The following is a 25,036-nucleotide window of genomic DNA, read 5'->3' on the forward strand; positions in this document are numbered from 1 at the left end:
AAAGGGGACCTGTAACCCTAAGAAATAATTCCAAATGATTTTCTATTGTGTTTCTCAAGCAAAATAAACTTCACTTACACTATACCAATTATATAAATCTTGTTTCCTTCAGTCTTGGAATTACAGACAGCACAGCAAGCAGGCAGGCACCATTTTGTGGACATTGTTATTAAGGCAAGCTTTGTTTCACCCCAGAATCTTATCCATGCGCTAGAATGGGGGACTTAATGTACATGCTCATGCACTGACTACACAGTTACATGGTGAGAAGGGAGGAGAAAAGTGAGTGCTTAATGGAAAGTTAATGTAATTGTGTGCCCTGCCTTTATGCATAAGGCATAGAAGCAGTGCAGGCAATATGTGATTGACAGCTGGGATTTTTAAATGCCTTTATAATGGGTTTGGATTTGTTAATATAAAAATGAATTTGGGCTTCATGTTTAATTTGAAAAGAACTTTTATTACACAGCTTTTTAGGTCTGTGCGACAGGTCCCCTTTAAACACATAGCAAATGAAACATGTATTTTTCCAAATTCATCAATTAGTTTAACAGTTTATCATGTATCATAAAGAGGTACAGGTATCGGACCCCTTATCCTGAAACCCATTATCCAGAAAGTTCTGAATTACGGAAAGGCCATCTCCCATAGACTCCATTTTAATCAAATAATTCACATTTTTAAAAATGATTTCCTTTTTCTCTCTAATAATAAAACCCTGTACTTGATTCCAACTAAGATATAATTAATCCTTATTGGATTGTTTGCCAAAACAATCCTATTGGATTTAATTACTGTTTAAATAATCTTATTAGAAGACTTAAGATAGGAGATCCTAATTACGGAAAGACCCCCTTATCCGAAAAAAACCCCAGGTCCCAAGCATTCTGGATAACGGGTCCCATACCTGTACAATTTTAATGAAGGAACACAGTTAGCTTGCTCAAGCCGTTTGCTCCCTTGAGAGATGAGCTTGGTTGCCAAAGGAATTTAAATAAAACAATAACTTTATACAATTACAATAGTATAATAGAGTATTATAATAATATATTATAGTATTATATGATTATCCATCGCCAGAAATTTGATTACAGCAATACACCCATAACTAACAAATAAAAGGTTTTATGACGGGAACATCCAGCCATGAATGAAATACGTATCCCCACTTGTCATGAGCGAATAGGTTGAACTGAAGGACAACTGGTACTTCTGATTTCAACTGTCTGGGGCAAACTAATGTTTATTATTTGCATTTTTATCCATTTTTCAGGCAGCGACAAAAAAACCCAAAATGCATTAGTTTGAATTCTTATGAATAAAGGGAAATAAAACAAAATTAACTTTTGACAGTAATATGCACTATTTGTTGTTATACCTTTCATAGAAGAGCATTTGCCTTAACAGAGTTGCTTTGATTTAATTACAGTGTGGTATACACCAACTTTTGTGTGAGAGTTTGAGCCACGGAGAACAGGTATAGGACCTGTTATCCAGAATGCTCAGGACCTATGGTTTTTCCGTAATTTTGATCTTAAGTTTAAAAAAAATAATAATTTAAACAATAATTTAACCAAATAAGATTGTTTTGCCTCAAAGAAGAAGTAATTATGCTTTATCTGGGATCAAGTTCAAAGTTCTGTTTTCTGGATAATATGTTTACAGATAAGGGATTCCATACTTGTATAGTTCTGCAAAGATTCCAAATTGAAGTTTCATAACATTCTCCCTGCTGCTCATCAGGGCTAAACAAACTACATGCCGCCATTCCTGAATTCATTATTGCCTACATTATATTATATTTTAATCATTTCTTATAATTTAGGTTGCTGTGAATATCTCAGTTATAACCAACTATGTGCATGTAAATAACCCCCCAAATGCACAGTATGAAGTGATGATATAACATATAAGAACATAAATAGTTGTGTTGCATTTAATTGAAAGTATGAAAAGAGTTTAGGGCCCACAGATAAGTGGGTTCAATGTAGCCAAAAAACACCAGTTTGAGAAATTTTCTGCATCTTTAAAAATGTTGAATTTGCCAACCTACTATAAGCAAACAAAAGGAATTCTGGGAATGAATTCCAAACTCTTAAAAAAAATCCCATTTACATGGGTTTATCCTATAGGCTACAGCTCACCCACTGGGTACTATAAGGACTGCTGATCTGTAACCATGTTCAACACACTGAACTGACTTCTCTGCAAACAAGTGTTATACAGAAGTACTAATGTGCCATGCAGCATGTGTTTATTATGGTGTTCCTTTAGAAAAATCATCTATTGTTGTTTTAAACTAAACGCTAATCAAATTTGTATTATTAGCAATTAGTTAAGGTGCACTGAACACAGGAGAATAAAGGTGTAGCACGTATTGGACATTTTAGGTGTCCATTTCTAATAAATGAAAACCCGAAACAAGATGTAGATTATGTCTAGTTTAATCAGACTTGTATTTCAGATAAATAGGGCATTAATTGTTTCAGAGACTAAGCTCTTTCTATTTTCATCTCTCCTGTGTTTTTTTTTTTTTTTTTTTTGGTTCCACGTGGGAAGTCTTTTAAGAGATAATTAAACATATCTTATACCAAAAAGTCAAACTGATGTGTAGTTACCATATAATCATTTAACTGATGTTTACATAGATATGAATGTAAACCATCAACTTTCTGAGATGCAGACACACTCTAATAACACACTTCAATTAGTGGGATGCTCACTAGTGATGAGTGAATTTACAATTCATATAAACTTCAGTGATAAAGTCTGTGATAATGGGAAGGTGAAATTACACTGAGCTTAAGATGCGTTTAGCTCTTCAATAGCATATACATTGCCCTACATTGTTAGAGAAGCTCCTATCCACTATGCTGCAACTATTGTTCATAGTAAACAAAATTGTACCATGTATATATCCTTTCTCCCAGTTGCTAAACCCAGAAATCTCTAAATGTTGTTGCTCAAAAACCACTTTTTTAATTTTCCTTTAATTATGCATTTCCTTAATTCCTAATACTGACTGCACAGTTTTTCCGCATTATCAAAGGGCAGGGGTTTGAGCATAGAATGTCTCAGCAGTATGTAAAAAATATATGTAGCTGCTAAACTATAATGAACTGTAGTCCAGACAGAGAATGTCAAAAGGCTCAATGTATCATTGAAATGTGCTTCAAACCCCAATCAAGAAATATATTCAGTTTGCTATACGATTGCTATCCATTAATGATGATTTCATAGCATATTCCTCTTTAGATATGTGCATCTTATTATCAGTATGAAGCTTTGAGTTGCTCCAGCTTTTTTTTAATTGCACAATATTCTTATTTGGTACTGTATGATCTTCTAACAGGTCTTGGTATTATTAAGGAAAAAAAGCATACTCCTACTACCTAATTGTTATTTTTTAATAAAAGTGATCATTTCACACTTGATTATTTGCCAGTTCATTAAAATGGGGTTTTGAACAGAAATATAGAAAAAATTGTTAAAGATGCAAAAAGGCTTGCAGGATGCTGATTCAATGGGCTAAAGTATCCTTTTTGCATGCTGATCCTTCCAGTGCAGTTAGAATAATGTAAGAAAACATATGGTTGCTATGTGCTGCTATCAACAGGGCTGGTAGGGTAAACTACAATGTGGAATGTCATTTTAAAGCATGTTTGTTTTTGACAGGTTAATAGCAGGTTTCCATGGAATTTTGTTTGTGTAAAGAGAAAATATTGCTCATAATGGCTAGTAATAACAGCACTTTGGGGTTATAAACTCTTGTTCCTTAGATACTGTGAATTACATCTTTTGATATCCTCAGTAAGTTTTTTCGACATAACAATGTCCCTTTACTTTACAACACGGTAAGAAGTGGTTAAACACACTGCTATTATAACTTATGCTCCACATCTGCACAACTATACTTCTCTGCTTGGAGAATGTGCTGGGCTTAATTTGAAGAGGTTGAACTTTATGGATTTTGGTCTTTTTTTCTACCCAACTTAACTATGTAACGTAAATAAACCATGTTTATGGACTGTGCCCAGGCCCAGACAGCAATATGCCCTTATAACCCAACCCAAAACCTGGGCAAAGCATGTGCAGCTTTTTCAGTTCATATTAATGTGTACTTCATTCTCGTGGGGGTAATTTATTATGAGAATGCAGCATGCTAACCTGCAGCATCACATTTTCTAAATTTGGGCTAGGGTGCTAAATACATTTAACTTACCACAATCCGTAAACACAAGATAGGAATAACCATGAGCATTATTTAGTAATTTGTGAGTGATCAGTTCTTCCATAACCTGTAGACACCATTTCACAGCTTCAAACACTTCCATAGAAATAGCTTACTGCAGCTTTCCAGTGAGAATCACCACGAGAATCACCACTCATAAGATATAATCACTTCATCATGTGCTAATACTCATCTTAACAGAGACACTCTTTCACAGTACATAGCAGTTGCTATAATACATCTAAAACTGGCAACAGTTGAGTGTAATGTTGTACAGTCTTTGCATATACAGCATTTAGGTGGCCTGTTAATAGTTAAATTTATTTCAGTGGTCATGAAAAACTACTTTTTTTAATGAACGTAGTGTAGTAACACTATATTCATTTGACAATAAATTCACTGGGAACAATTTACCAACACCTGGCAATTTCATTTGGTTCATAAATTGACCCAATGGTTAAATTTTTGCCAAAGCTTTAGTAGTCACTTTTCTTAGTGTGTGCACCCTCCCCTAGAATTCATTTTTTGTTGAGTGCTGTAGGGAATGAGATCCACCCTAAGACACAGTACAGTTCCCTTATTACACTGCGCTGGGTCTTGTCAGTGCATGAACCAAATGAACTAATACTATCAAGAAACAACACTACAAAACAGAGCCTTTCCTGTAATTTAGTGAGCCTATATTGCTGAGCTGCAGTGAGATACCTTTTGATTGAAGAATCCTCCTGCATAGTAAAATAATCCTAGATTATCAGCACCACAGCACCCTTTGTGTAATCCTGGGATAGGATGTTGGCACAAAAAGCAAACCCAGTAAATGAATAATTAAAATAAGTGTAGTTTTCAGTTTAAGGGGCACTGTGTTACCTTAGCCTCTGATTACTCTCTACTCTTAGGGGCACATTTACTAATCCTGAAATCCGAATCCCGAATGGGAAAAAATCGGATTTGATACGAAAATTTTGCGATTTTTTTTCGTCGCTGTCGCAGGTTTTTCGTATTTTGCACGACTTTTTCGTCGCCGTCACGACTTTAGTGTATTTTGCGCAATTTTTTCTTATTGAGCAATTGTAAACAGCGGAAAAACCAATCCAAATTTTTCGCGACGGAGACGCAAAAGTCGCGGAAAATATGCGATAAAGTCGTAACGGCGACGAAATAGTCACGCAAAGTATGGAAAAATCGCGACGGTGACGAAAAAGTCGCAAAAATACCTTAGTTTCATCAGGTATTTCTTGTTTATTTTAATGTTTTTAATCTCTCATCATTAATCTTTGCCCAAACTTCTCTTTTTAACCAGGCTTAATTGTATATCTCTGACTTCCTTCTTTCCTTTTTCTTGTTGTGTTTCTTGTAGCTTTTCTCCCCCACCCCCTCAACATGTGCCATTACCTTTCCCAACGCACTCTACCTATACATCAATATCTCTGCATTTAACTCCTTATGTGCCGTACATACTCTCTTTACCCTTCTACTCATATGCTTTTTACAGACTCTTTAGGACTTTTCCACACAGGTCAGTGGCACCCCTTTTTGCCCTACCACCATATGCCCACCCTAAGTAAAAACTTTCAAGGCTTGATTATAGAAAAAAATAGCTATAAATGTTATTAGCCTTTCCTCAATATCAGTTTGTTATGAAAGTCAGATGTAAGCATGGTGAACTGATTTACAATACTAATTACAAAATGCAACAATAGAAAATTTGCCTTGTGCATTACATTCTATATATTAAACTTAAATCTATGTCTCTTGCACAGGCCGTCCTAGCTGCACTGCCTGTAAATTTCACTTGGAACTGTGGAACTGTGCCACTACTGACTGATCTATTTACTGAGCAACTGCAGCTGTGCCTTACAGATACCATTTGCTGTATTAGATGCTTCCAATTCAGCCTTATCAGCTACTGTATGTGCCTTGGTGATTCAAACCTTACGCGCTTCACTGGGTTCATTACTCTTGTGTATTCTCAGAAATATGTACAATCTACTGAAACACAGCAAATTAAACGTGCATATTTTAATCTTATTAAGATTTTATTAGGTAGAAAAGCTATTCCAAACATTTTTTTTCATTCTGTCTGCATCAAATGCATACAACTGTTTAAAATAACAGTAATTGCAGAAAAAGTGAAGCAATGTATAAACGCAATGATTTGCCTACTGTATATACATTAAGAGCAATATAATATCTTTTAGGGGGTAGGAATTGACAGATAATAATATGAATTGGCATATGAACTTTCTGTAACTAGGCCTCTACATTGCACCCAACCCAGTGTAAACTTACATCTCTCTTTATTTCATTATATTGCAGTCATATGTCCTTTTATCTCTGCTGATAAGGTTATAGTGGCCTAAAAAAGCTCTGAACTTTCGACTCAAATAAAAACTGCTCATAGGCAATTCTCTAATGCAAGAAAGATAAAGGCCTTGTGCCGTATTAAAGGGGAACTATAGTAGTAAGGCTAAAAATGCTAAACATTATAGAGGTCATTTATTATGTGCAGGGCAGGTTGCAAAGTAAAACTAAGGTGGAGAACAGAGACTTGCCTCCTACACCCCATAAATGCAGACTGCCTACATTTGGTAACTCTGTATTCATATAGGGATACACAGGGGGTTACTTGTAGCCAACCACCCCACCCACGTCCTTATATTGTGCATCATTTAGACATGAAAGTTACAGATTGCTGTCAGGCTCAGGCCGCAACCCAGACCTGTATTTACTGCCTGCCTAAGGATTTAGATTTATATGGACCTGTATAGATGTTTTAAGGCAATTTGGTCACCTAGTTCAGTGCTTTATTGTGTCTATAGATCAAATTTGATTTTCTGCTGGAGAGGTTGACAGTATGCAACTTCCCAATCCATAAATTTAGCTTTTAAATGATGCTAGAAAGTCTCTAAAAATGCTTGGCATTGTTCCTCTGTAACAAGTGCATTTCAGTAGTCACGAATGATACAAGTTCCACTCCCCAAGAAACATTTCTTATTGCTCATTGGCATATTAAGGATGAACTAAGCAACTGCTCTGGGGTTCAAAGTTTCCAGGGGGTTCAAAACATTGGAGAGTGGGTAGGTGGAGGCAAAACTGGGTTGGAGCAAATCCCAGGGCCCATTACAGTATAAACCCGCCCCTGCTATTACTGGAGGAGCACTAAAGGGGCCTCTGGGTGTCACTAAGCATAGACTAGACAAGATGAGGCAAGCATTAGGTAGCACCAGGAAACTTGATGGTGCAGGCCATTGCTGTAAGCCTTCATGGTATGTACTCACCAGAGCTAGCTAACATACAGATACAGCTATATGAAGCAATTATGCTGCTTGTATGGCTCCAGCTGATTCTGAATGAGATACTGTACAAACCACTGAATTCAAAAAGGAAATAAGAAAATGAAACCATATTTGCCATCTGTTTGACACATAAAAGTGATACTGATGTGTTCCTGTCAAAGAGAGCACTCACAGACTGCAGTACTATTTTCATTCATACTTGCATTAACACTTTGCAAGGCTCCCCATTCCCCAACCTGCACTACTGAGATTTAAACACTGTAAGGGGCCCAGAATCCTAAACCCAAATGCATTGATAGGATGGAAGGATGAGAAAAGGGACTTAAACAAAAACAAAATACATCAATTCATAGGAATGTGTCAGCATTACCTTGTACATATGCGTTATTCATTTTTGTTAAACATTTACATTTAATTAAAGTTACATTTAATCATCTGGAGGACTGGATGTAAATGTCAGATGAGAGTTAATCTACAAACCCACCCATGTGTAGATAAAAAAAAAACAGACACATGGACATTGAATGCTAGAATGGTGCCTCACTTAAATGGAGACATTTGCAGGAGCAAAAAACATATTCTAACAAAGAACAATGGCAATTACTAGACACACAAGCAAAGGTACAACGTTGGATGATGCACAGCTTCCCACAGTGGCTGTTGGTGCAATGATTCCAAGGAAAGTGGTTGTTGATAAGAGAATTTGGTGCATGAAGTAGAAATGGATGTCCAGAGACGATTGACACAAATAACAGACAAGGGAGAGTTTTGGGAAAGAGGAAGGAGGCAGAGGTATTGAAGGAAAGAAGGGAGAAAAACACAGAGAGAGGAGAGAAAAACAGATAAGAAAATAAATAGATCACAAGTACAGGAAAAAAAAACATGTCGCAAAAATTTAACTCAAGGTAGGCAAATAAAAAAGATAGCAGTGGTTATATAAGTGCTTAGTGATTAGTTATATGGGGATAAAAGAAAGAACAAAACAAAAGGGAATGTTCAGAAGCAAGGCCATAAGCAGCAGAGCAAAGTTATTGGTCAGAAAGTAAGCAGGCATTTGGCACCATACTGCAAAGACAATGAGTAAAAAATGTGGATGATCAGAATCTAGCATGAAGGACATACATCACCTGTAAGAACATTTCAATTCATGGCTTGGTCTATATTAATTATAAAGGCCCTGAATCTCAAATGACAACATATTTCAGTTGTTGTAATATCTAAGTACATCTGTGTTATTAAAACTCAACCCCGGAGGCTAGCATTTCTTTGTTTATGTAGTTAACAATAAATACAAAAATAGTGACGGAGTACTTTTTGATTTTAGGTTTACTTTTATGGGGAAGATATCAGATATCAGAATGGAGCTGTGTTCATAAGAACCAGAGATTAAACAAGAAACAGCTAACCAAATGGCTGCTAGTAGACCTATGACTGTGCAGTAGTCCTGGCTTTTGTCCAGTTTCAATGTATGCTTGCAAAAATGATTATTTACCCCCATATGTGGGGAGTGGGATGCCTCATAAACTATTTTGGGAGTCTAAAAACTGCTAATAATACCACTGATATGAACACAAAATGGCACCGCTGGTCCACAAGGAGCCAGTGACCCACTGTATTAATTAGCTTCGCTCCATTTGCAACGCTACTGTAAGTAAATTTTGTAAGACTAATAAAAAGATCTTAATTTAAAAAAATCATTATGTTCACAATAATGTTCTGTTAGATATATGTGTATAAATATATCATTGTCTTTCACAGATGAGCAGTGTCCACTATTCTTTCTATTTCCTTTGCTTACAAACATAACTGAAAAAGGGCAATAAGCTTAATTCACTAACCTGAAATTCCTTCCTACACATTTTAAATTGTAAAATACTGAATGCATGGAGAAAATGTGCAAAAAACATTTTAGGCATGCAGTCATGAATATCCAAAGGGTTTGTTTATGCCAAACATAATGTGTAATGACATGTAAAGTTCTGCCATCTGGAGAAACTGATTTCCATGTTTGGGAAAGATATTGTCATGTGATTGCAGTGGGGGAGTACATCTAGCAATGGAAGCAAGGGATCTTAAAGGGATACTGTCATGATTTTTTTATACTTTTTATTTCTAAATTACACTGTTTACATAGCAAATAATTCCCAATACCATTTAAAATGTTATCCTTGAACCATCAAATGAATTTTTTTAGTTGTAATATTGGTGTATAGGCACCATCTCAGTGCACTGTGCCTGAGTCTGAGCTTTCAGAAGGAGCCAGTGCTACACATTAGAACTGCTTTCAGGTAACCTACTGTTTCTCCTACTCCCATGTACTCAGAGGAGTCCCAAGCCGGACTTTCTTACTATTGAGTGCTATTCTGATATCTACTGGGAGTTGCTATTTTGCTCCCTTCCCATTGTTCTGCTGATCGGCTGCTGGGAGGGGGGTGATATAACTCAACTTGCAGCTCAGCAGTAAAGTGTGACTGAAGTTTATCAGAGCACAAGTCACATGGCTGTGGCACCCTGGGAAATGAAGACTATGGCAAGCCCCATGTGAAATTTCAGTTTATTCTGTTTCAATATGAGTAAACAGTTAAATGAGATAGTAAAGAAAGGTGTGTGTGTGTCAATGGCAGTATATAAAGTTTTAAATTGTAACTAACTTTGGTTAGCATTTTACAATTAAGCACACAGAAACTACTGCAAAACATTTGTGAACCAACACAATCCTCTGTTCTTCCTTTGCAAATTGTAAAGCTAACATATATACCTAAAGGGGTTGTCACCTTTGAGTTAACTTTTAGTATGATGTAGAGGGTAACATTCTGAGACAATTTGCAACTGGTCTTTATTTTTTTATTATTTGTAGTTTTTTAGTTATTTCGCATTTTGTTCAGCTGCTCTGCAGTTTGGAGTTTCAGCAGCTATCTAGTTGCTAGGGTCCAAATTACCTTAACAACTGGGGAGTAGTATGGATAAGAGACTGATATATAAATAGAAAAGGGACTGAATAGTGAAGAAAGTTATACAAAGTAACAATAACAATAAAACTGTAGTCTCACAGAGCAATAGTTTTTGTCTGCAGGGGTCAGTGACCCCCATTTGAAAGATGCATAGAGTTAGAAGAAAAAGGCAAATAGATTAATAACTATAAAAAATAAATAATGAAGACCAATTGAAAAGTTGCTTAAAACAGGCAATTCTATAACATACTAAAAGTTAACTTATAAACTAACTTTTTAAATCTAAATTAGCACTAAGCACAAAACGTTCCCTGTACTAAAAAGGATACTGTAAGTATATGGATGTTTTCTATCTGTCTATAACTACTGCTATATGAATGATTTCACCCCAGTCACTAAACCTTAAAGGACATGTAAAGCCTACATTTGCCTACAATGTATATCAGTTGGGCATGTCTCCCCCACCCAAAAGGCATTATTTGTTCTGCATATATCCCCTCCGCTTGCCAGCACCATCACATTTTCCTAAAGCAAATAGCAGCTTTCACCCGGTGGCCATTTTTCCTCTGATACATAATCAGATACATTTAATTCTGCAAACAGCATACACACACACAGACCCTTATTCAGCATACATTTCATCAAGAATACAGGCTCACACAGGCACAACTGTCTGATAAAAGTTCTGCTTTGTTTGAGCACTGTATGTAAAGCTGAACTCAGGAGAAAAAAATTGAAGCAAACAGCTAAAGCTGAGTTTCTATGGGAACCAGCAATGCAATCTCTTCACTGGCTGCTAGACTGGGGGGCGTGTTTAGTAATCTGAGCTTAGAACAACTGAGCATGCCCACAAGCCAACAGCCAAAGCTAATTCCTGAGGAAGGGGGCCGAGTGGGTTACAGGAGGAGAAGGAAATCTAAGTGATTAAAGGGATGCTGCAACCTTACTATTAACCTCTGGACAACCAGTGTGGCAGGTATTGAAAGATTTCAAAGAGGCTGTTCACTGATTACATTTTTGTGTGTGTGTTTACATGTCCTTTAACAAACATATTGTCACATTTGGCCAGCTGTCTAGTCAAGGATGACAAGAATTTTCTCTCATACAAATGGACAACCGACCTTAAAATATGCAGCAGAGCAAATCAAGACCCTTACAGTGATTCTGTATTACAGTGATGTCTTTTTAAATGTATCTTGCATGAAAAACAAAACCAGGCAGACTAGGGATTGCCATTAGAATGGTTATAGGGCATTGGGCTAACCCCAAACTTTCTACTTAGTGATTGGTAGACTGGCATGTGTGCTGATATTTGTGGCAAAAATCAACAAATGTAAGATAAGCTTGAGTCTTTAAATTTTAATTTAGTATTGTTAATAGTTCCATTTGACAAATCTGCCAAAAAATATTTTGCTGACCACTATAGAAATCAATCCTTACTGTAATTTGAGGTCATGATCTTAGGTCCTTCATCTACACAACTGCATAAACTACTTTTCACTACATATTGTATAAACTAATAATAAGTACATATGGCATTCTGATGCTATCAATCCCCATAATGCTTAAAATCCCTTAAATCCCAGTTATGGTGGTATAGAAAGTACACCTTTATATGAGATAAAGATCATTTGTCTAATGACCACAATTCCTTTAGATAAGTGTCTCCCTATCTGAGATGTGTTTATGTCACATGGTGGATTGGAGGTATCAGTGGCAGAAAGAAGTGGATAAGCATAGGATAGAGCCCTTCAAGGTATTTGGCATAACATGGCTAAAGTCCCAGAAAAACAGTATATGCAGAGAAGTAACACATTTGAGCAAATCCTATCATATAAATGTGATAATTAGGTATGTGAGAAGACCCTTTTCATGCTTATAACCTAAATAAGAATCCACCAGTGCTACACCCTATCTTTTGGCTATCTAAAGAATATAAAACATGGTGGCTGCAATGAACAGTCCCACAAGACAGACACTATTAACATGGTTTAAGCCAGAGATTTTAGGTGTTTTTTTGGTCAAAGCCCCACCCCGCACCCTATTATCCAATCCCCCAGGGCCCCTATTAGTGTGTAACACAGGAACTGTGTTTTACTGATCTGGTGGGAAACATGGTGTTAACTTACCTTTAGAAATTAGTGCTTGAAGTAAAAAAAAAACTAAGCAACAGGGGACTTTTATTTCATATTCTGTTTCTTCTTATCCACCAGGAAATTGTATAATGCTACATAAAGCACTGCTGTGAAAAACCTTATAAATCAAGGTTTGTTTGCTTGTTTTGACATAATTGCTTGGATGTTACATTATATTTTTCATAACAAATAGATCGTTCTCAAGGAAACCATCAAACACTATAAGTTAACACAATGTAAATTGTAAATTGTAAATTGATATGGTAAAATGCACCACACTCTATATGATCGTAAGGCCCAGGCAAAGTCCAAGCTGTGCATGCATGACCAGTCATGGTGATTGGCTGTAAGCAGGCAGCTTGTAAAAGGGCATTTCAGGCATGTTAGGAAACAAGCAGTGCTGCTGGATTAATGGTTAAAGCAGGAGGGACAGGAGTGTTATAACAAGACATAAAGATACCTGTAGTGGCTGTGGGCTTGGCTGTGGTTCTAAAGGATAAACGAGCTGGCTTTGATTTTCCCTGCTGATTTTCGGCAACCACTATAACTTCATACTCTACATTCCATTCCAGAGCCTTGAGCATCACATGGTGACTACTAGAAGGAACCCGCATTTCTGGTTTCCAATCTGCAGCATTTAACTGGGCAAAAATAAACATTGAAACTCTAAGGCTTCAGCAAGATAACAGTTACAAAATAAAATGCATGTTCAACTAGTAATTTGTGCAGCTTGCAAAAATGGTAATGGTAATATCTGTATTTTTATTTATACTGTATAATAATAAGAAAATTCAAGAACTTAAAAGTTAAATTGACTATTGGAAGCATTATTATGGCAGGGGAATAGCATTTAATTGTGTTTTAATATCCTTTAAATAATGTCACAAACATTGCAGATGTTCACTGCTTTTATTCAGTATGAAGCAGAAGAAATGTTTCTCATGGAGCTGATATTGCAGGCCAGTAGTGGCTAAACAGCTGCTCTTGGGGGTAAAACAGCTTTATTTATTATAATGGTGTAAATGCAATAACCTTAGCCAACGTGCAAAGAAATGGGTGCACCTTGCCTACAGGTTTTAACCCCAAGAGCTCTTTGTTCTCCTGGAATTGTCACATAAGGTTGTGCTTCACTTAGAACACAATCCTGCCTGCATCTGGCCAGATATAGTGCAAGGTGCATAATGCAGCCTGTGCAGACCATTGCTCCAAATGCAAATGTGCTGCTTATGTGGCTTAAGGGGCACAAATTTGCTCTGGCATAGAGTTCTGGCACTTATGCTTAAAGGCCATGGTAAAAGTGCATCCAGCTGTGGAGCCACCTGTATAGTAGGTGTGGTTTGGAAACTAGCACATCTGATATGTACAAATATTTTGAACCTGATTGTCACAGACTAAATTAAGATGGACTTCTGGGAAACAATATTGTGTGTAAAATACATGGTATATACTCGAGTATAAGCCGACTCGAATATAAGCCGAGGTACCTAATTTTACCTAAGAAAACTGGAAAAACGTATTGACTCGATGATAAGCCTAGGGTGGGAAATGCAGCAGCTACTGCTAAGTTTTAATAATCAAAATAAATACCAATAAAATTACATTAATTGAGGCATCATTGGGGTATATGTTTTTCAGTATTTATTTCAAAGAAAAACAGTAAACTAGCTCTGTAAGCGGAGAAGAGGGTCAACAAAAACAATATGAGTACTACCCCATGCTCATTGCACATTGGCAAACTGGCAGCAGACCCGGTCCCGGAGGGGAAATAAGTATTGCTAGTGGGAGTCTAGGCCAGGGCACTGGAGGGTCTGGTTGCAGGTGGCCTAATTTGCACACAAAGGAGAGAGGGTGCTGGTCTAGAGGGACCCATGGCACCCGACTCGAGTATAAGCCGAGGGTGACTTTTTCAGCACATTTTGGGTGCTGAAAAACTAGGCTTATACTCGAGTATATACAGTAAGTCCTTAATTCTCTCTGTGAACAGATTATATAGAGAATAATGTACCCCAGGTGCAAAAAATAAGGAGCAAGTAAGTAGCAAGCAAATAAGTAGCAAGCCGTGGAACTCTAAGGTTACTTTTAATTTCCTTATATTTTACATGGTGGTACATTATTTGTTATAATGCAAAATAAAACAGTGAGTTTCAGTAAGTCATGTGACAAGTTATTTCATTGAGCACTGATAATAACGTATGCCATCACTAAGCACTGCTTGAAAGGATATTATTTACATATAACTGTGCATGTTTTTGATAAAACTGTTTTACAGCTATTTTTATTTTAAGAGATATATCTCGGAACAGCAAGAAAACCACTGATGAACATAAAATAAACTCATTCTAATACCAAGCAGTAAATGTTCTTTTTCTATTTTTCTTAAATAACAGTAAGTAGAACAAATAAAATAACCTTACCGCTCTGTAATTGACCAGGTAGTGTCTGATGGGAGAGCCACCATCATCCTGCTTAATTATCTCCACTTTTACATTGTTTCCATCTTCATTCAAATGCCATACCAATTTTGGAGCACTAGGTTCCCCTGGAAAGAATGATTGAAAAGATTAGGAAAACAGACACCAAACACTGTGTCTGGCTGTCAGTTTAAACTTCTAAATATATAGATTGAACATATTACAGTACACAAACTACAATTAATATTTCATTTCCATATTTATTTAAAATCATTTTGAAATTAAGGCTCTTACTGTCAATCAATTTCAGCAGCCTACCAATATGTTACTAGGAAAAGCTGCTATGTTTAGTTGACTGATCATGAAAAAATGCAATCTACCTGACTAGTGATATCTGGGTATGTATGTATGTATATGTGTGTTCCCTTATTGAAGGCTCTAGCAGCTCAGCTTGGTGAGTTAGTATATAACAGTTACATTTTTTAAAGGAGTAGGAGTATTCTGCATTTAGGTAACATGAATAAGTAGTCACCTAGGAGTATTTCATATTTTTCTATTTCTATTTTTATTCTCTAACTCATGAGATGCTAGGTTTATAAAATGTTGAACTTTGTAAGCTTCACAATAAACCTGGAATAAATGCACATTTATACATATTGCTTTACACGCTGCATTATTTTATTAAAATACAATCAAAGGTCAATAATTTTTTATGCAAGAAAACATGCTGTTTATACATAGGGTGTACAGCATTCAGACCAGAGAGATGGTACTTCCAGGACATTGAAGATCTATAGGGATAGATCCCTTAGCAACCAATCTGCAAGTAGCACTTATAGGTCACCTTCTGAAAATCAAACATCTGACTGGTTGGTAAAGGCTACTAAACCCAGTGCAGACCTTATGGTACTTATTAAATTACAGTCCATGTCTACATAGTTGCCCCTGGGGCTCAAATTCATAAGAATGGTGGGCCATCTCTAGTGCCTAAGAGGTGAATATTGACTGGTTCTGTAGCCCTGTTTTTGGTTACAGTTAATAAACCTTTTTCTATGCAGCAGGCTAAATATTGTGGTCCCCACATATCTAAGGGCCCTATTTTATTCAAATTATCTCATACAAAAAGCCTGGAAAGCTTCTAAACAGGCTGGGTACCAGAATGTTTACACTCAACATGCCTCCACTTGGGCTACAATGACCCAAAATAACACATTCTTTTCTTTACAAAGTATATTTTCCATCATCCATATTTCTATCCTCTACTCAGAGCACTCAAAAGTCAGGTTGCAGCCTGCTGGCATAGGGGTTAGTGTAGTCTTTCTCTACAGCTTAAAGGAACAATAACACCAAAAATGAAAGTTTTTTGAAGTAATTAAAATATAATGTGCTGCTGCCCTACACTAGTAAAACTGGTATTTGAAACAGAAACACTACTATACAATAGTATATATATACTGTGCAGCTGTGGGGTCAGCCATTCAAGCTGGCAAAAAGAAGAAAAGGCGCAGTTTATATAGCAGATAACAGATAAACTCTGTAGAATATAATGGGGTTTTATCTGCTATGTAACCTGTGCCTTTTCTCATTTTTTCCAGCTTCAATGGCTCCCCCCATGGCTACATAGCAGCTTTGTTTATATAAACTATAGTAGTCTTACAGAGGCAAATATATCAGTAGTACCAGTGCAGGACAACACTACATTGTATTGGAATTACTTTTATACACTTTCATTTATGGTGTTACTGTTCGGTTGCTGTACTGCCAAAACCCCTAGGACAAAATAACTTTGCCAGTAAACCTGGTATTCAAGCCAGCGCAAAAGCAGTACTTATATTAAAATAAATACATAAAAAATCAGAACACTTATTCTTCAATACTCTACAATCTACCAATGCCTCTTTAACACAGATTTGATGTGGTCTGGTGTAAACTGTCTAAAGCAGGCATGTCTGCTGCCTGCTTGGACACTCATTCAAAGTATCATTCTAGAGTATAACCATGATGTTTCATTTACTACTTCTTTAACCAGAGTAATATAAAGACTATTTAAAGAAGAAAACATATATCTGTAAGACATTATGCCATTTGTTGAATGCAATCACATTTTATTAAGACATCTATACCAAAAACATTTAAGGGTGCATTTACAAACAAGGAAAAGGTGCAAAGTGCAAAAAAAAAAAAATAAATTTGACACCTTTCCCAAGATAGGCTAGTGCGTAGCCAAAATAATAAGCAATGTAATACTAAGAAATTAAATGTAATTTTCATTTTTTTTTACTATGTGTTCCATTGTACACACTTAATACCAGAACTGACACACTGGTGCAAGACATTGTAACAATACAGTGAATCCCTTCAGTGTAGGTGAAGTCATTATTGTTCTGTCAAAACACATCATCGTCAGTCAGTTCAACCCTTAATTGGCTGTATACAAATTACAAAAAATTTGGTTCTCTCTTTTGAAAAAATACCACCAATTAGCATACAGGTTAAAACACAAATGTGAGAAATAAATTAAAAAAAATAAAATAAAATACATATATAATCATTACATAACACTATATCCAATCTAATAATCTGATTATTATCATTAAAAAATAAATCATAGCATTCTAAAATTTCACACCAAATCTGCTAGCATGTCACTATCACTACACTGCATGGAGCATACAGAGACCTTAAAGGGATGCTGTCATGATATTTGATATATACATGTATGGTATACTTTTCATTTCTAAATGACACTGTTTACTTTGCAAATAATTCACTCTACCATTTAAAATTGTATTCTTGAACCAACAAATGTATTTTTTTAGTTGTAATATTGGTGTGTGGGCACCATCTCAGTGCATTGTGCCTGAGTCTGAGCTTTCAAAAGGAGCAAAAAAGTGCTACATATTAGAACTGCTTGCAGGTAACCTACAGTATTGTTTCTCCCACTCCCATGTAACTGGAGCTGGACTTGGATTTCTTACTACTGAGTGCTATTCTGCTACCTACTGGGAGTTGCTATTTTGCGACCTTCCCATTGTTCTGCTGATCGGCTGCTGAGGGGGTGATATCACTCCAACTTGCAGCTCAGCAGTAAAGCGTGACTGAAGTTTATCAGAGCACAGGTCACATGGTTGTGGCACCCTGGGAAATAAAGAATATGGCTAGCCCCATGTGAAATTTCAAAATTAAATTTAAACAAAATTTGTTTGCATTTTTTAAAAACGTATTTCAATGCAGGATTCTGCTGGGGAAGCTCTATTTACTAATGTGTTTTGAAAAAACAACATGTTTTCCTATGACAGTATTCATTTAAAAGCAAGGTGGTTGCCATAAGTTATTATTACTGTGCAAGTGCAGGTTGATATATAATAAGGACAACAAGGCTTTTTATATACATTGTTAAAAAGTGGGACACATTTTCATGCACTTACAAACTGTACCAGAGAATTTAATGTCCCCATTTAAATGAAGAATTCCAAAAAGGATTTCAATGACAAAGGATATACCACATGAAACTATTTTCTGTAAATAGGACAGTACAGACTTCATCACTCGGGTACACTCTGTTGTTACAATGTCTGAAAATGTCAATGTCAGAAAAATTCAGAAAACTGGAGAAATGAATTCGATTACTGATACATTAGAGTGAAAAGCCGAACTTTAACAAGAAAGTCGGCTTTTCATTCTACTGCGCATGCGCCGGCATAGGGAATTCGCTGCAGAAGGAAGCGCTCGCTACAGGTACTCCAGGCTGGTGCAGTTTTCCCCTAACAGGGGCACCAGCCCGGGGTACAAGATAAGCGATTTAAGTCACTTGGGGGTGCCTAACATTTTGGCACCCCCAAGTGACTTAGCCTTTCCTTCTCCTTTAAGTACATTGTGGATATAATAAGGGCTGCAGTAACATTTATGGAAGAAAATTCTTCCGACTAGTCTGCAGCTGCCTGCAAAAGATGAGGCGCAAGGACATTAAGGGGCACACAATAATGGTCCTTTAGTGCTCATTTAATATGCACTTGTGCACTCTGCTCTGCTCAGCAAGACTCCATGAGGTGCAAAGCACAGCACTGGTGGGTGCAAGGCAGTCCTGACCTATGGCAGGCAATAAGTACAGGGCTCCTTTGCACCCTGAGCTTGCCAAAGCTCTGTAACTAACACATATAGGATCTGTCACAATTGGAGGGGGGTCATTGGTCCTCTGACCCTCATAAATATGGTACTGCCTTAAGTACAAAGTGCAGGTTCTTTGCACCTGTTTTTTATACCCAGTGCATAATATATGACCCAGTGGTGTTGATGACCATCTTAAGCTTTCTAGCTCTGTGCTTAGAGGAGAGATTTTTGGCTGGCCTGAGTTTGAGACACAGAGCAGTCCATAAACTGGGTCATAAAAACAGGAGGTCCTGAGAGAATATTGGGAGTGTGAGCTCGGTAAGACAGTCTGGAAAACACCAAACTGTGAAGAGCAGTAAGCAATCATAAATAGGCCCCTTAGTGTCCCAACATGGCAGTCTGCATTTTTTTTAAATATTATTGTTTCCCCTTAATGGAGTGTAGACTGGCACCTCCAGTGGGGAAACACCTTTTTTGATGACTGATCTCCTTTAAGTGAGTCTGAGTGGACATACATAGGATATTTGCCATTTAATTTATAAATTGACTATGTCTAGTTATTTGGGAGTCGTGGAGTCTCTCTAGGAGACAGTTGGTCCGTGAACAAATCTCTTAAATAAAAGAACGTAGTTTTCATTAGGGAAAAATTCAAATAAGCAATTACATTGCATGTTTTTGGTTGTAAAAATCTCAATGGAATGGAAAAAAATAAATTTTTTAATGTTAATATCAATCTTACATATTTTTCTTCAAACTTTTTGCTTCCTCTGCTTTGTTGTTATACCTGTAAGGCCAGAACTTTCATTTTCTTTAGTTTCAGAATGTGTCACTCTATTGCTTCCTTAGCATATTTAGTAAAAGGTCAAATTGTGCACATAGTGCAGTTTGCTAGTTCCCTAATCCACTATTCACTTGCTCAATCTCAAAAACTACCACAAGAAATCTTAAATAATGATAACAGCCTTTGCGTATAATCTTGCCTTTCTCTGTGGATTAAACAAGTCAGTGTTTACTAAGTGGCTACTTAGTCTGTTTATTGTTCAATTCTCTGGGCTGATGAAGAGCAGCTTTTTTTAATAGACTGGTTTCAAAGAAAAAGAAACATGTTGGTCTCTGAGTACTCCATTTACTTGGAATTTATCAGGAGAATCAGGATTGCCAGCTACAAAATAAAATATAAACAAATGACTGGTCTGTAAACAGAAATAAAAAAAATGCAGGGGTTAGTAATGGTTGAATTTCATAAAAAAGAGGATTAGTGAGGAGAGAGGAAGATTAGTTGAACAAGAATGCATTTGCCAACATCACTGATGAAAAGAAAATTGTTATATAAAAATACAGTTAAGTACAAGAGAATGATGAAAGGCTGCTGAGTGATTCGGTTGGCGGTTTCTTAGCCTGCAATAAAGCCATTTAGCACAAAATATTAAGGGTCATGCAAAAACATGCATCATGCACAAAAATTACACTTAATTTCTGAGAGCAGAAACAGGTTAGATGGAAAGGAGAAACGTCATGGATTGTTTGGACTAAATTCATCTGTTATAATGGAAATGGAAGTTATTTTTGCACTGTGTAATTCTGGGGCACATATGTTCCAATGTTGTGAGCAGTTCATTTAGGTATAGGGGGGCACGTCTGGGTGCTTTCTAGTTATTCCAGAATAACACTCCTGCTAAGAACTGTTAGTTTTTCCAAGGGTCACCTTAAACATTTTTATCCACATCCTATGAGCCTTCTTGATCTCTCAAACAGGATAGCATTTGGAAAGGACTGTGGTATATAGCTAGAACACTGTATAGGAAACATTCTGGATGACTAGAACTGGTATACCTCTATTAAGTCAAAACCTCCATTGTATGGAACAAGGTGGACATGTTCCCTTTCTAGTCAGAGATGGATTGTAGTTCCTTTAAAATGATTAACAAATAAACTGGTCCTTTTGTACCTATACAGCAAATGTAGGCAGTCAGTATAATCCTTCCTTCTTCATTTGTATGAACTGTCTATTTGTATTAAAGTGGGTTGTTCACCTTTGTATAACATTTACAAATCTAACAGCTCACAATAATAGAATCTTTGCCATATTTTTGTGGTGGTGGGGGGGGGGGGGGGTACTGACCCCTATAAACACTACAATTACTTTTTTACTTCCTTATATCATGTCACACATAGTACTGGCAGCAGATTTAACTCTTGTTGGCTGTGTCTCCTGTCAGTCTGACACTGCTTCCTATGCCTGTGACAGAGTCCTGTTAGATTTGTGATATGTGTGAGTCTATGCCATTGCAAAGGAGAAATTAACCAATGGCCTTTCAATTTATATGACTGGTTAGAGTGCACAAGCAACCAATGAATTGGTTCAATAGTAAATACATGACAATTTAAGAATATAGGAAGTTCTGAGTGTGTCAGGTTCAATATTGGCCACTCACATCCCTTGATGAGAGAAACAGAAGAAGGACTGATTTAACAGGTATAAAATGTAACTTTTTCAGTGGCCCTCTTAGATTTTCAGATACGCTGAGAGCATTGTTGGTGGTTTGATAAGATTTGGACATTGAAGGTGAACAACCCCTTTAAGGCAATATCATTTTATTTGTGAAGAACGTCAATTAATTCCGGATGACCTGAGGGGTACATTTCTAATCTCTGTATGGGACATTCCTTTAATTTACTTCATGTCAGCACAGACATTATCATATATACAAAAACACTTGTATCCCAGAACCAGCAACATGGAAAACAAAAGGAGGAGAAGACAGACATACAACAGAAGTATCATTTTCTTTGTTCTTTGTTTTCCTGAGTTTTCTATTAAAGCTTGTATACATGCATGTATTAGTGACTGATGGAGTTAGTGATGATTAACAGCCCCTAAACCTACATGCATCTGGTAAAATGTCCAGGCAAAAGAATATACAATAACACAGGTATGGGATATTATCCGGGAATCTGTTATGCCAAGCATTCTGGATAACAAATCACATACCACAATGTTCAGTGTAAGGCCAGAGCACAGATGGGAAGCATTTTATTTTTTTTTTTGCTACAGTTGTGCTTTTGCTATTCCTAGATTTATTTTATTTGATGGTGCAGACATCTTTTTGGGATGTCCATATGAATCTATCCATTATGTATTATTTTTAATTTAAATTTATTGTACTATTATATGTTAATGTGACCTGAGACATATTTACAAACACATTTAATTATGACTGGGAATAAATTAAAATGCATATTAAATGTAGTTCTATTTAATGTAGTTCTTTATATTCATAAAAAAAGGCCAAATTTAAATAAATTTGCAATAAAAAGATACTTTATATATCATTATTAATTAGCCTTTTTTCGACTAAAGAAGCCAAATGCAGTGATTCTTATTGACTTTCTCATAAACAATTCCTGACACCTTGCATTATCACTCAGCAGAATAATTTTAAGGGTTAATTATAGAAGTGCAAAGCATTTGCACAGATTTGCTTCCTTTAAACTTTTTATGGACATTATTTAAAGCTCTGCCCATCTACAAAAGAGCAAAGAGCATGGAATAGCAATGAACACCACAATGGATTGCTAGGGTCCAGAAACTCGATGTAGGTTCTACAGACTGCCATTTATGTATAAAGCAAAAGCCAAACCTAGAGGTGGGCCATTGTTCCACCCATGACATGCATCTATGTTGCCCCTAGAGTTTGTTTAGGTGTAACATGCCATGTACATACATAGTGCAGAATGGATACATGTGGAGCAAAGGCTGGCTTTTATGTTAAAGAATCACTTTGCACTCTGTCCATAGCAGCTCAGTAACCTCTTACCAACTCAGAAATCAATTATTTGTTTTCAAACAGCAGATCAATAAATGCTACAGCTGACTGCTTGGTATGAGTTACTAAAACTGGAGCAAACTTTGCACTTCTTATTACATTAATGGCTCATATGTGGCCAAATGAAGAGACTGCTGTTTTCAGTTATGTGACCCCTTTGCCAATTTAAAAGCATTTTGTGCTACAAAGTACTGTACTTTTTAAACAATATAAGGTTGAGCACTGTGAGCACTCGATTTACTTTATTGTTTGGGTCGGAGCCAGTAACCTCCACTCTGATATTCTTTGTATATAAAAAGGGAACTTAATAAACAGAAGCTTTTTTTGCTCCCGATTTTCCCCCTGACCAATCAGAACAAAGAATTTTACCTTCTGTTCATCAGCGAAGACGACATCGCAGCACCATGCAAGTCACATGACAAATCACATGATACGCACGCACATGATTGTTTGAAAGGAAAGTGGAGGGAGGTCACATGGAAAATATAAAAACAACGTAAACAATGAGAGGAGGGGAAAACAGGCTAAAATGAAAATAAAAAATGTATATATTAGGAGACAAAGCTGAAAATGTAAATTTGCCGTTTCAAGGGAACAAACATTGTTTATTCTTTATCTTTCTGTGAGAAAAAGGCAGAAAAATGCATTATTTTGTTAATTGCAAGCATAGCAGGACATAGTAAAAACCATTATCACTGATGTCAACTTTAATAGTCTCAGCTTGTTAAACTCCGCAGGAAGAGCTGAAAAGTAAAGCATATTAAATTTGGGCATAAAGGCAAAAACACAATTTATAACAGAGCAGCTTCGGGCCTGAAAGAAAAAAAAGATTACAGTGATTGCAAGTTCTTTATATGTGTCATTTACCGCTAGCTATAATTTAGATTCATCAGATTTCACTACAGCATAAGAATGTGTTCTCTCTCTCTTATACATGATAAAGGATGAATTACACCGGACTTGTTGGAAATCTATTAAAGGCATACCGGCATCACCACCTTTGTAAGAGTGCAGTGCATTTCTTTTAAACAAGCATTTCAATTGTTAAAAGTTGAAATTAATTCAGCCTTTTTCGGCAGGGTTCGGATTTGGCGAATCCACAGTCCTGGCCGAACCGAATCCCAATTAGCATATGCTAATTAGGATTTGGAATGATTAATGTCACCACATAAACATGGAAGTGTAAAATTTACCCATTTACCCCTTCCAAATCCTAATTAGCATATGCTAATTAGGATTCAGTTCAGTATTTCGCCAAATCCCTTAACATGGATTCGGGGGTTCGGCCGAACCCAAAAAAACTGGGTTTGTTGCACCCCTAATTTGTTGTTACATTAGTGCTTCACGTTGCATGTATTTATATAGCACTAACAAAGCCTCTCATATACCAGTCACAGGCACTCTAAGCAGCAATGTAGTTAACATTTATGGGTCATTCAGATAAAGGGTATATCATGTTCATTTGTCTCATGGTTGTGGGATAGTGGCTGTAAAGCAAGATAAGCTTTTGGCTAAACAGGAAATAGCCACACAGAGGTGTGTACCAGGGAATACATTACTCCATGTCAGAACAAAAAGTATCAACAGTCAAAAAAAAGTTTTCAAAAGCATACTGCTTTACATAATATTTTTTGTATTGTTTTCTGGAAAAATTGAGCAGTTATTCTGAAAACAGTATCCCCTTAAACACCTTAAATTTATGAGTGCCATCTTTGCATGGGAGGTGCATATTGTTTTGGAGGACTATAGCACAAGCATTAAGTATGGGCGTCCCTTGGGCCTGAAAATAGTTTGCTGGGCTCTGCAACTGGAAATTGGTAATATAACACATATTATTCTTCTTTAAAAGAATAATACTGTATGTTACTGTTCCTTTAAAAGAGAATTGTAATTTCTGTAAACAAGCACCCAAATTGTAGTGGTTGATTATTTTTCCTAAAATGTTTTTGTTATTCTAATACATTTCAAATTTTTTTCCTGCTGCAAACTATTCAATAATTCGTTTATAAACTGCAAATTGCTGACTTTGTACTAAAATCAGCGTGCCTAAAGTGAATCGATTTGTTATTGATGAT

At 36.4% G+C, this 25,036-nt stretch overlaps 1 protein-coding gene across 8 annotated transcripts in view; it reads right to left on the reverse strand.

Moving 5' to 3' along the window:
• The window catches only part of ncam1 (neural cell adhesion molecule 1), a 151,638-nt gene that overhangs the window by 15,236 nt on the left and 111,366 nt on the right, over positions 1-25,036 (reverse strand). For 4 of the 8 annotated variants that reach the window (XM_018095957.2, XM_018095958.2, XM_018095960.2 and 1 more), the window contains 3 exons: positions 23,331-23,333; positions 15,028-15,152; positions 13,074-13,254 (listed from right to left, as the gene is read on the reverse strand). In XM_018095957.2, the coding sequence (XP_017951446.2) occupies positions 13,074-13,254; positions 15,028-15,152; positions 23,331-23,333 (309 nt within the window). Of the gene's footprint in view, positions 1-6,246; positions 8,185-13,073; positions 13,255-15,027; positions 15,153-23,330; positions 23,334-25,036 lie in introns of those variants that run through there. The other 4 variants (XM_031905820.1, XM_031905821.1, XM_031905822.1 and 1 more) reach the window with 3 other exon arrangements.

Source organism: Xenopus tropicalis, chromosome 7, assembly GCF_000004195.4.
Source record: "Xenopus tropicalis strain Nigerian chromosome 7, UCB_Xtro_10.0, whole genome shotgun sequence".
NCBI classification, from domain to species: Eukaryota; Metazoa; Chordata; class Amphibia; order Anura; family Pipidae; genus Xenopus; species Xenopus tropicalis.